The sequence below is a fragment of the Schistocerca americana genome, chromosome X (genome assembly GCF_021461395.2).
Source record: "Schistocerca americana isolate TAMUIC-IGC-003095 chromosome X, iqSchAmer2.1, whole genome shotgun sequence".
In the NCBI taxonomy this organism is placed as follows: Eukaryota; Metazoa; Arthropoda; class Insecta; order Orthoptera; family Acrididae; genus Schistocerca; species Schistocerca americana.
Window position 1 is genome coordinate 847220679 of NC_060130.1, and position 13539 is coordinate 847234217.

The 13539-nt window shown below is 38.9% G+C and overlaps 1 protein-coding gene across 1 annotated transcript in view; it reads left to right on the forward strand.

Annotated features, from left to right (window-relative positions):
- The window catches only part of LOC124556600 (E3 ubiquitin-protein ligase HERC2), an 832907-nt gene that overhangs the window by 406257 nt on the left and 413111 nt on the right, over positions 1-13539 (forward strand). The window contains exons 42-43 of the mRNA XM_047130567.1: positions 6062-6274; positions 7526-7794. Coding sequence (XP_046986523.1) covers positions 6062-6274; positions 7526-7794 — 482 coding nt within the window. The remainder of the gene's footprint in view (positions 1-6061; positions 6275-7525; positions 7795-13539) is intronic.

Genomic DNA, 13539 nt, shown 5'->3' on the forward strand with positions numbered 1-13539 from the left:
AAACTGTGAGGGGAACTATGTGGAATGGACATTTCAAGTCAGGTGCTATGCAAAAAGCTATTGCTCACTGTGGCACATGAAGCTGCAGGTGAGTAGTGGGCCATACAACACCAAAACTGGACCTTAGCCGATGGAGGAAAGTTTCCTCTTTGCAAATGGTGCAAGGTGTCTAAGTGGGTTGTTTAACCTGCAGTATGTGGAAAGTACAATTTAGGCCAGAGCTGTTCCAGTGATGTTTTGGGGGTTATTTATCATACCATAACTTGGGCTCACTCATTTGAGCTACTGTTGCTGTAAACCAGGATGTTTGCTTCAGCATTCTCAGTAATAAAGTGTTATCATCTTTGTGACATGAGTATGCTGTGAACACTCTTGCTTTCCAGTATGACAACAATAATGTTCAAAGTGCTGTATGCAAATGTTCCTGGTTTAATGAACTCTCAGAAGGAAAGGTTGGAGGTCAGAATATTCTTAGTCTCAGTTGGAATAAATGCATCCACAGTGAGATCACTGACTTAATAGTATACCTTAATGAGTGCCACACTAGTTTGTGAAACAGGGAACTAAACCAGACCTGGATCAAATACATATGATGGATTAATGATTGTTGATATGGTACATCGGTCAGGCAGAGTAAGGCAGTTTTCCTCACTCATTTATTCAAACGTTTGGCTGGTCCCCAATCTCTGCCTCAGAAAATATGATACACAAACAATTAAAATATAACACACAGAATAAAGGTTAAACAATTTAAAAAAATTGCCAAGTCATGAAAACAGTGGACTCTGCACAACAGGGTAGACACTAGGAAAGAAAAAGATCCACAGTGAGATCGTTGGAGAAAAAATTAGTTTAGGTTGAAAGGGTAGAGGAAGGAATCAGCCATAGCAAACATGGCATGGTAGACAGATGCCATAAACTGGGAAATACAAATATGTGGTTAATTCATGATGGAAAATGAGCACTGCATGAGTTTGATATCCATGAAGAAAATTAAAATTATGTATTATAGGCAGCTCAGACTAAGCATTCACATTGGTGTGTTGGCTGATGCAGCAGCAATGTATCTTATAAATGAAAGTAGTATCCTAAACCGCTCTTTCACTGGGAGAATAATTTTGATGAACATCAGAAATGTTCTTGAAATAAAATTATTTCAATGTATGTGCTGTACGAATCATGATTTGCTAATATGGCCCCACACTTTAGGCTTAATTTACACTTCCGGTAATGTGATGCGACACAGTGATGAGCCGAGCGATGATGCATGTATAGGAGCTGAAATCATATAACAGTGGAGAAACTGGGTTTACCAGTAGAACAGAGCATTGCCCATTTACACTGCAGGCTGAGCTGAGCAAGCATCAGAACTTAAACCAGAAGGCTTACCATGTGCAGTACTAGTCATCTTTATAACTAATGTCCCATTATAGGACACTGTACACAATGATTCTTATTAATGTTTAAAAACATCTGAAGCAACATAAATGTCAGTAAGACAAATAATTTAATATAGGTCACATTGGGTTGCAAATGTTGGAAAATATACCAAAGGTAGATGACAAATGTTGAACATGTGGTATCACTACATGACATACCTCACTGCAAGTGCAGTGGTTGAGTCCATCAGTCTGTCACACCTGATCATCCTATCCCAAGTCAAGTATTTACATTGGTGTGGCTCTGGGCCCTCATGCACAACTTTAGCACATGGAGCTTAGGGGTTGAGTCTTGCATTTGGCAGGCAGTATTTTTTTCATTGCGGTAGACATTTGTGTGTTTACTTAGAGGTAAGATTTATTATTTTATTGAACAGTCTCATGGTTTTTGCTACTTTATTGTAAAGTACAGTACAACAAAAACCTACTGTTTTGTGTCACGAGCAAATGAGTGTAAGCTTCCAAACTGTGTTGTTATCTGTAAGTGGCCTATGTTTTTTTTTCCCTAAATAATGTCCATCTACAAAAAAAGAAGGGGGCAAAAGGAAAGTCGCACAAAATAAGAACAGCTTTTACTTGGTAATGACAAGGAAAATAATTTTGTAACCTCTATATTTACAAAAACTGTTTGAAATTAGCTTTGTTTACTCCAATGCAAGTATTGCATTGCTCAATCATCTCTTCATGCTCAAGCCCAACCACTGCACTAGTGGCAAGGTACGTCATCTGCTGATGCACATGTTCAACATTCCTCATCCATTTTTGGGATATTTCCAACCCCATATGCCTTATATTAAATTATTTGTCTCAGCATCATCTATGCTGCTTTGGGGATAAGAATCACCCCCTATGTGCTCATTGTTGTTGTTGAAATGTTGAACCCTAATTTTCTGTCATCCTTCAGTTACATATAATCAAGAACTAATTTTAAAGCTTGATGGGTAAGTAAACCAGTCATGTATAACAAACGATATGCTTCTGACAGAATTAGATGAGGATTGCTCGAGTTAGGCACGTGGAAAAGTGATGTAGGAAATGTTTATCTGAACAATGTTGCTGGAATAGTTATAAGCTATAGAGTCAATATTTATGCTTCTGTCATTAGAGAAGTATCTCCAAAACAGCTCCATCTGCTGCAGAAAACATAAAAGAAAGAAGGTAAAGCTGCCATCAACCTTTTGAACATCACAGTGCTATATTAAGCATGGTCCTATTGTAGGTGACAAGGTCCTTGGTATACTGTGCTCATGCCCAGTAAAGCACTGTCATGTTGTTGACAGCTTTATGGCAGCAACAAAGGGAACATTTACAAAATACTTTTGAAATGGAATTTTGCTGTTTATTGGTTGGATTTTTTTATGGTTTATAATTTGGAAAGAGTAGTGAAGATAAAATTTTTTTAAAAAAGGAGATTTGTTGTTTGAGAAAAAAGGAATTTTATTTGTATGGAAGAAATAAACGAAGTAAGTAAATTCAGTGTGGACTTGGCACTTGCTTCATATCACAGAGAAGTTTCTAGTTGGGTGGTGTCAGCTAAATGTTTTAGCCTGTGGATATTCAAAACAATTTTGTGCAGTTAACATTGTAACTGCCAAACTGGCACTCTTAATTTTTATTTACTTTTTTTCTGGCATTCAGATATGAAAAATATTAGAGTTGTTTTAAAATTGCTGAAGGGATGAGGGAGAACAAAAATGCTCATCTTAGATTCGGCACTTGATGGTTTGATTGTTTGACCTGACAGACTTTTCTGCAAAATTAACTGGAAAATTTCAGAGGAAACCTCAGGCCACTAATAATGATGTGCACTTAACAAGTTAGATGGTGGAGTACTGCAGAAAATCAGGTGGTGGTGTACTACATGATACATCTACCAGCAGCCTTGTTCTGCCACGCCTGCTTGTAGCATGTGCACTTCTTGGTGGGTGTTGACGATTTTATCATTGGTGTTAGTGTATGCATTTTGGCAGTCAAGCAATGGAAATTCAGGGATGGAATAACAACAGTATTATGAAAAGGATGCTGTTAACCACAAAGAGGAGGCATTGAGTTGCAGACTGGATGAAAGGCCTGCTAAACACTTAAGGTTATGGATGAAACATTCTCCTTCCAAAACACACACACACACACACACACACACACACACTGTAAAATTTGTTGGTGATTTAACTGTATATTATCATAAATAAAGAACTTTGATTTTAAAAAAAACTACACATTAATCATGCCAAAAGCTGAGAAGTGATTCTTGGTGTTTTAGCTCTCAGGGGCATCCTGGGATAGTTTGTGTGTGTGTGTGTGTGTGTGTGTGTGTGTGTGTGTTCTGTTTCGGAAGAAGAACTTTTTGTCTGAGATGTTAAATGTGTGGCAGTCTTTTCTTTTTGCCTGTCTGCAACCTAATGTCTCCATTATGGCAGTCTCCACTTTAGAGCACTAGTCATTTATTAACACTCGCAGGATATACTACAACAGAATAAATGACACACAGCTTGTGATACTGATTCTGTTACAAGAGACAATAGCTTAATTAAAGTTAAATCTAGAGGTCTGCCATTATATGCTCCTGAACAAAGAAAACTCAAGGAATGTTTGGATAAGTAAGGTGAAACTTTTCCCACATAATAACCCAGGATCATGACATGTCCCATTCACCAATACAGCACATTCACTGCCAGTCCCATCACAGGCACATCCTATCCCACCAAATGCAGCATGACCTATGAATGCAGTTTTCATTACTCTCTCTCTCTCACAAACACACACACACACACACACACACACACACACACACACACACACACACACCCATGCACGTGCCTTCCTTCGCCCAGTACATGCACCTCTGAGTTACACAGATAGGAATTTTCCTACTTCATATCCTTCTATTTTGAAATCCTCCTTGTTTCACTATTCACTGTCCTTATCCTGGACTCCCTTAATCAAGTTGGCAGGGGTTGGGGTGGGCAGGGGTTCAGAGAGTGATTGAGGTTTCTCTCAACACATGTGACCCCTGGCAGACATCACGTCATCTCTGACAAACATACTGGCCTGACCTGCATGCTTTTACTTGTCTTTAAATTTTTCTTAGTTGTGCTATCAATATTGCTTTCAAGGCCTCGATTTCTGGCTAACTTCACTAACTCCAGATGAACTCTCTCTCTCTCTCTCTCTCTCTCTCTCTCTCTCTCTCTCTTGACTGAGGGGCTGATGACCTTGTTGTTTTGTCTCATAACTCCCAACCAGCCAACCCACTCTAATCCATCTCCAGCCCATTTCCTATGCCTTCAGTTCACCCTCCTTCCCAGCAGCTCCACCTGTCGTCACTTTACTTCAGTTCATCTGTTTAGTCTATGTTCTTTACATAGTGTCCTCTTCCTTAGTCTACCCTGCTCTTCGCCATCGCCATCGCCATCACCATCACCATCACCATCACCATCACCGTCACCGTCACGATCACCTTAAACCATGCCATCTATTTCATTGTGTATGACATATGACTTCCCTTGCCTGCATAAGGAAGAGCTCACTGGTGTCATACCCCTACCCTGTCCCTTTGCTGCCCCCCTGTCTATACTCCTTGCTCCTCTCAGCCTCTCCAGCCACAATATCTCACCCCATTAAGGCCTTGGTGCAATGTACCCCCCTCCCTCCCCTTCCCCCCCTCCCTCCCTCCCTCCCTTCCTCCCTCCCTCCCTCCCTCCCCCCTCCCCCCTCCCCCCCTCCCCCCTCCCCCCTCCTCTCTCTCTCTCTCTCTCTCTCTCTCTCTCTCTCTCTCTCTCTCTGTGTGTGGGAGTGGGAGAGTGTGAGTGCATGTGTACATTTGAGTTTGTTAGCTCTGATATTACCCCAAAGCTTGTTGATGCCTCAGCTGTTTTGTTTTTATTTTTTTTATTTTTTATTTCTAAATCTGTTCTTCTTTTTATTTCACTGAGGACTTGCCAGTGTAACTTTCTGCAGTAAATTACAGTCACCTTGTGCTGTGAAAGGTATTCAAAGATCTTGCAATTGATGGTGATTACTGTAAAGTTATACTAGAAATTGAATTGGTGGCACAGTGATTACCAATGTACTTCCTTCAACTTCCTAAAACCTCTTACTCTTTCCTTACAACCTTCCATCTTTTCTTTCACCAATCTGACATCTGTCGGGTCCCGGGGTTTGAGTAATCTGCACCTACTTCCCAACTTTCTGAAATATGCTCCTCTTTCCTCTCTGATGAAGGTAGTAACAGGTCTGCAGCTAAGAGTAGATTTCTTTTTTCTACTGTTATTTTGTCTATCATCAGTACTGGGATTTGACCACCTACAGGTAATTAGGCCTAATGGTCAGCCATATGTCGCCTTGTAAATTTGGGAGTGTAGATACTATCAGAGCACCTTCTATGATGATAAATAAATTTATTGACAAATAACACTAAACAGGAATTCTTTATTGTAATCAGTCTTAAAATCCTACACCTCATGAAATGTTTGAAAATTAATCCAAAGGATAATAGTTTTGTAAAGGGTAGAACAGAATTTTTCAAATTAAGCTGCTTAGTTTTAACTTTTGTAATTTTTAATGGTGAGGGTGATCTATTCCTTTTTGAATATCTCTCTTCTTATCTGTGAATCTTCTTACAGGTACCCTTTGCCAGATTAGTCAACATAGTAAACTGATTATCCAGTTGCGAGAAAGTGGTGAACTGAAAAAATTTTCTCTGGCAAATGTCTCACCTAGGCCAGTAATGGCATTCTCTATGGATAAAGTGATGACTACAGAAGAAATATTTAAAATGTGGGCCAAACTTTTTACACTGACTGCTTGCCAGTCTGATACACGACATCCAATATTAGGTATTTAACTTCATATTTTGACAATTTTATTGTTTTTTTTCCATTATGGTTGAGCATTTTTGAGTGTTATTTTTTATTGTGAATAAAACAGGAGTAGCAGTATGATTATTGTAATTTTTGTAGATATATTATTTTTTTCTCAGTGTCAAGCATGAACATTAGCTTTGAGAGACTGTGACATATAAGTTAGGATTCTCCGTCAAACTTTTATCTTCTCCATATTTTAGATAATGTACTTTTACTGAGTGACAGGTTTTGTTTTGGCATAAAGTTAACATATGTTTTTGCACTCAGTGTTGTAGTTTTGATAGTACTGGCAGTATCATTCTTGATTGGTACAGAAAAAAATGTGATTGACCTAATAAACCAGTACTGAGTAAGAAATCTCCAACATATCCTTTTTCTCAGGAGTGTTAATCCTGCATGGTTAGGAGGAAGGCTCCTATGGAGAAAGGAACAAAAGAAATTAGGTAGTCCAGGATGAACCTTTGAATTCTGAGATTGACATCTTCAACTTTTTTAGTTATGTCATCCTCAGTTGCAAGTAATATTACAGTATGTTGATAATTTTTACTTTTGGATTGTATAACTACAACTGGATGAAACACAATTTTCGTGCCATACATGTTTTGCCTTTATTCTTTGCAAGGCATCTTCAGTGGCTTGTAATGTGTAAATATTTTTACTATTTCATTTAGTAATATTTTGAAATATTACTATGCCATAGAAAAGCCAACCACCACAACTGTTTATAACCTATACATACATGGTCCCAAAATGTAAACTAAATAATAAAAATATTTACATATTCAAGGCCACTGAAAATGCCTTGCAAAGAATAAAGGCAAAATGCATATGACATGAAAATTGTGTTTCATTCAGTTACAGTTACACAGTCAAAAAGTAAAAATTATCAACATACAATAAAATTCTCAGAGTGCTCTATTGAAGGAAGACTAACTTATTGGTTCCCACTCTTTTAACTGTGTCCAGTACATATGTTGGCAGTATATAATAAATTATAGTGTTACCCCTCAGATATGGTTCCTTCATGAGGTATGTGTAAACAGTATAAAAATATAATTATAAAAAATTAAATGCATGTTGTTTACATCACAACCAAGTTGCACCACTAATGTTACATTAAAATAATAGGAATGATATGCTGCTAGCCTGGGCAAATTTTTGTGCATTGCTGCCTGCCACATTTCAAAAGAAATGACAAAACAAAATTTATCTTAATTTCTCTAGAATCACTGGAAGTTGGTTTGCTGAGGACACAACAGCTCCAGCTGGCAGCCCTCAATGCTTGTGCAGAGTTGTTCAGGCATCAGACGTTGTTACGCCGTGCTTTAAAACACCATTCTTTAGAAACATCTTGTCTTGAGGCCTTAAATGAAGAGGAAGATATTGATTTTGACATTGACCCAGATGCAGAAACTCTTCTAATTCAAAAACTCATAGTTAAAGCTACACAGCCATCACCTGTGAAAGCTACCTATACAAAATCAGATTTACAGGTAAGAAATCAGAAATGGATTATTTTTGTGTAAAGAATGTGCGTTTAACTAAATCAGTTGCAGTGATACAGATTTTCATTCTCACGTTAATAAACTGTCACAAGAAAATGCAATAGAAATTTTACAAAGAAATATTTTGTGGAGTGAAAATGTAATAGTATTGATTTTATACTGTGAACATGTCCCACAGCAGGCATAAAATGGTACAAACTCTGCAACAATAATTATGGCTGTCTAGGAAACACTGAATATGGATCAGTTCACTGAAGATCTTTGATAGATATAGCTGCCATTAAATCTAAAAGGCTTTTGCATTTTTGTAGAAGAAAATTATATGTCTTGTTGTCATAATCAGGTGACAAGATCAGTAAGTAATAGGTTAGAGTCAGAACTATAGCTCATTTGGGTAAGGATGGTATAGTTATCATCCGAAGTATTATGTGAAGAACAGTCCTGGAATTTGCTTAGAGTTGAGTGGGTAGACAATGATTTGAAATTCACTTTTTCTGAGTAAACCCCAAATTCTCAACTACTGTACCATCTCGCACAATTTTTTGTGGGCAAGGTATACTAAGGATGGAAGATAGCTAATGTTTGAGGAGTCATGTTATCGGAATTAGAGTGCAGCAGTGTGGACTGATATGACAGTAAAACACGTGTAAAACATTGTTGTTATTTAGCCATAAAGAAATAAGCATCTTATGTAGTTGTAATTTGTGCCTGTTCATTCAGTTAACTAGTGTTATGATAGTTGTATATTATTAAATTGAAGCTTGCTGGTGATGTGAATACATGTGTAGTAGGATCTTCTTGTAACAGTTTCTTAATCTGAAACCTTAGCTAGGAGGGAAATCTTGGGCAGGTGAGGGCCCAGAATTGAAATTCCTAATGAATAAATATCTCTGTGGGACACAAAAGACTTTTGATTTGATGGTACAAATTTATGTTAAGTAACAGAAAAAGAAACTGTCATCTGATAGAGGTAGTAGAATGGTTTCTAGAGTAGTTTAATTCCAAATTACGGGTTAGATTGACTGAGACAGAGAAAAAAAAGCCTTTAAGAATTGTGGTGCACCTAGTTTAACACTGATTTCGATCAAGTAAATCTTCTTGTGTAGTACGAACAGAGTTGTATCAGCGTTTCGTAAAACTACTAGTGTACTGTGAAGAAAACATGTAGTGTATCATATGTGGCATCACATGCAGTGGCACTCAAAGGAAATGACTCAGCTGTTAGATTTGACATGTTTGGAGCAGCTGCATTTTTTGTCTTTTATTTTATTTTTGCTGTCTCCTTCTTTTAAAAATGCGGGTATGTTTTTTCTAGGTGTAGTCCAAATAGCATTAAATGGCAGGCTTCTGCACATACAAACAAAAGTACATTGTGGGTGGAAGCCAAATAAGGACCATTTCTAGATTAGACTGAAAGTCGCACAAATAAAACTCTAGTCGTATGTAGAATTGCTAAGCAGGTCTAAGGCATCCACTCAGTCTCTTGTTGACCAGTCTGGTGTGGCAGTTGAAGATAGCAATACAAAAGCTGAAGTTTTAAATTTCATGTTCAAGAAATCGTTCACACAGAAGAATCGTACAAACATACCGTCATTTGACCATTGGACAGATTGCCATATTGATGACACAGTAGTAAGCATACCTGGCATAGTCCTTCACCCAGTGCAAAGTCCCAAGCAACTTGGAAAAAAACACAGATGACTCCAGTATATAAGAAAGGTAACAGAAAGTACCCTCAATATTACAGACCAATATCCCTAACTTCCATTTGCTGCAGAATCCTTGAAGGTTTCTCAGTTTATATATAATAAACTTTCTTGAGGCTGGGTAGCTTGTGTGCACGATTCAGCATGGTTTTAGAAAGCATTGCTCATGCGGAACTCAGCTTACCCTTTTCTCACATGAAATACTGAGAATTATGGATGAAGGGCAACAAGCAGATTCCACATTTCTAGATTTCCGGAAAGCATTTGACAATGTGCCTCATTGTAGACTGTTAACAAAGGCATGAGCATATGGAACAAGTTCACAGATATGTGAGTGGTTTGAAGACTTCTTAAATAATGGAACCCATTATGTTTTCTTCGACGACAAGTGTTCATCAGAGACAATGGTATAATCAGGAGTGCCCCAGGGAAGTGTGAGAGGGCCACTGTTGTTCTCTGTATACATACATGATGTGGCTGAAAGGGTGGGCAGCAATCTGTTGATGCTGTGGTGTACAGTAAGGTGTCAAAGGTGAGTGACTATAGGCAGATACAAGATGACTTAGACAAAATTTCCATTTGTTGTGATGATTGCATCTAGCCCCAAATGTGGAAAAATGTAAGTTAATGCAGGTGAGTAGGAAGATCAAACCTGTAATGTTCGGATACAGTATTACTAGTGTCCTGCTTATCACAGTTAAATTGTTTAAATATCCAGGTGTAACATTGCAAAGCGATGTGAGGTGGAATGAGCATGTGAGAACTGTGGTAGGGAAGGCGAATAGCTGAATTTCGTTTATTTGGAGAATTTTAGGATAAAGTGGTTCACCTGTAAAGGAGACCTCATATAGGATGCTGGTGCAATCTATTCTTAAGTACTGCACAAGTGTTTGGGATCCGTACCAGATCGGACTGAAGGAAGACGTTGAAGCAATTCAGAGGTGGGCTGCTAGATTTGTTACTGGTGGGTCTGAACAACACATAAGGTACTCAAATGATAATCCGTGGAGTGAAGGTGAAGGATTTGCCGAGAAGCACAATTGAGAAAATTTAGAGAACAACCATTTGAAGCTGACTGCTGAATGATTCTACTGCTGCCAACATACATTGCACATATGGACCACGAAGATAAGATTTGAGAAATTAGGGCTCATATAGAGGCATACAGACAGCCGTGTTTCCCTCGCTGTAGTTGCGAGTGGAACAGGAAAGGAAATGACAATTAGTGGTACAGGGTACCCTCCAAAACACACGGTGCAGCAGTTTGCGGAGTATCTGTGTAGATGTAGATGTAGATAACATCCATAATAAGGCAATTTTTCTATATTTAGAACTTTTCATATAGCTAAAATATATAACAGGGACCAAGTGCATCCAAAGAAAAATTCTTCATAGTTACAAGTTTGAAGAGAATAAGTAATACAAAATTTGATGTAATTTCAAAATGCTATTTAAAAAATAAAAAAATCTGTATTACTGCCCTCTGTTTACCCCATTACCATCTTTAGTTTCTAATCTATCTAGGATTAAACTAATATTTTTATTTGCAAGAACTATTTCAATATCTGTGGATGTAAACAGACAGCGAAGACGTGCACCAGCACAAGACATTGAAAAAACATTTGTTTTGCTCATACTGCATAAAGGTTAGGTGGTTGTGTTGCCACCAAAACACGTTAAAGGGTGGAGAAATTCAGGAAAATTTCAAAAAAACTACGTGTAAATGTATTAATCTACCGTTTCTAGTTCACAAACAGTTCCTTTCACCTATTAAACAACCATTTCGGCTAGTTCTAATAACTTTCGCTTTATTTCCATTTCCGTTTTTTTACACATCATTGATCATTTTTAGCCGCTTCCCACAGGTTTTAACATCATTATTTCTTCGTCAGACAATTGTTAGCCTCATTCTCATAATCTGCCACCACAAAACCACTCCTTTTAATACATTTACACGTAGTTTTTCGAAATTTTCCCGAATTTCTCCACCCTTTAACGTGTTTTGGCGGCAACACAACCACCTAACCTTCATGCACATCGTTGTCTACCAACCAAAAATGTTTGTGTTTCTATCGACCTGCCAGCGCTTTCGTATGGTAAGTCACATCATCTTTGTTTTTAGATATAGTCTTCAGTCCTGAGACTGGTTTGATGCAGCTCTCCATGCTACTCTATCCTGTGCCAGCTTCTTCATCTCCCAGTACCTACTGCAATCTACATCCTTCTGAATCTGCTTAGTGTATTCATCTCTTGGTCTCCCTCTACGATTTTTACCCTCCACGCTGCCCTCCAATACTAAATTGGTGATACCTTGATGCCTCAGAACATTTCCTACCAACCGATCCCTTCTTCTGGTCAAGTTGTGCCACAAACTTCTCTTCTCCCCAATCCTATTCAGTACTTCCTCATTATTTATGTGATCTACCCATCTAATCTTCAGCATTCTTCTGTAGCACCACATTTCGAAAGCTTCTATTCTCTTCTTGTCCAAACTATTTATCGTCCATGTTTCACTTCCATACATGGCTACACTCCATACAAATACTTTCAGAAATGACTTCAAATGGCTCAAATGGCTCTGAGCACTATGGGACTTAACATCTATGGTCATCAGTCCCCTAGAACTTAGAACTACTTAAACCTAACTAACCTAAGGACATCACACAACACCTAGCCATCACGAGGCAGAGAAAATCCCTGACCCCGCCGGAAATCGAACCCGGGAACCCCGGCGTGGGAAGCGAGAACGCTACCGCACGACCACGAGATGCGGGCTCAGAAATGACTTCCTGACACTTAAATCTATACTCGATGTTAACAAATTTCTATTCTTCAGAAACGCTTTCGTTGCCATTGCCAGTCTACATTTTATATCCTCTCTACTTCGACCATCATTAGTTATTTTGCTCCCCAAATAGCAAAACTCCTTTACTACTTTAAGTGTCTCATTTCCTAATCTAATTCCCTCAGCATCACCCAACTTAATTCGACTACATTCTATTATCCTTGTTTTGCTTTTGTTGATGTTCATCGTATATCCTCCTTTCAAGACGCTATCCATTCCATTCAACTGCTCTTCCAACTCCTTTGCTGTCTCAGACAGAATTACAATGTCATCGGCGAACCTCAAAGTTTTTATTTCTTCTCCATGGATTTTAATACCTACTCCGAATTTTTCTTTTGTTTCCTTTACTGCTTGCTCAATATACAGATTGAATAACATTGGGGAGAAGCTACAACCCTGTCTTACTCCCTTCCCAACAACTGCTTCCCTTTCGTGTCCCTCGACTCTTATAACTGCCATCTGGTTTCTGTACAAATTGTAAATAACCTTTCGCTCCCTGTATTTTACCCCTGCCACCTTTTTACACACAAAGAGGATGTAAAAGGCAAAGAGTTTGGGCAGAGATGTCAGTCGAAGCGGAAGTACAGAGGCAAAGATGTTGTTGAATGACAGGTGAGGTATGAGCGGCGGCAACTTGAAATTAGCGGAGGTTGAGGCCTGGTGGGTAACGGGAAGAGAGGATATACTGAAGGGCAAGTTCCCATCTCCGGAGTTCTGACAGATTGGTGTTAGTGGGAAGTATCCAGATAACCCGGACGGTGTAACACTGTGCCAAGATGTGCTGGCCATGCACCAAGGCATGTTTAGCTACAGGGTGATTCTCAGTACCAACAAACACTGTCTGCCTGTGTCCATTCATGCGAATGGACAGTTTGTTGTTGGTCATTCCCACATAGAAAGCTTCACAGTGTAGACAGGTCAGTTGGTAAATCACGTGGGTGCTTTCACACATGGCTCTGCCTTTGATCGTGTACACCTTCCGGGTTACAGGACTGGAGTAGGTGGTGATGGGAGGGTGTATGGTACAGGTTTTACACCAGGGGCGGTTACAAGGGTAGGAGCCAGAGGGTAGGGAAGGTGGTTTGGGGATTTCATAGGGATGAACCAAGAGGTTACGAAGGTTAGGTGGACGGTGGAAAGACACTCTTGGTGGAGTGGGGAGGATTTCATGAAGGATGGATC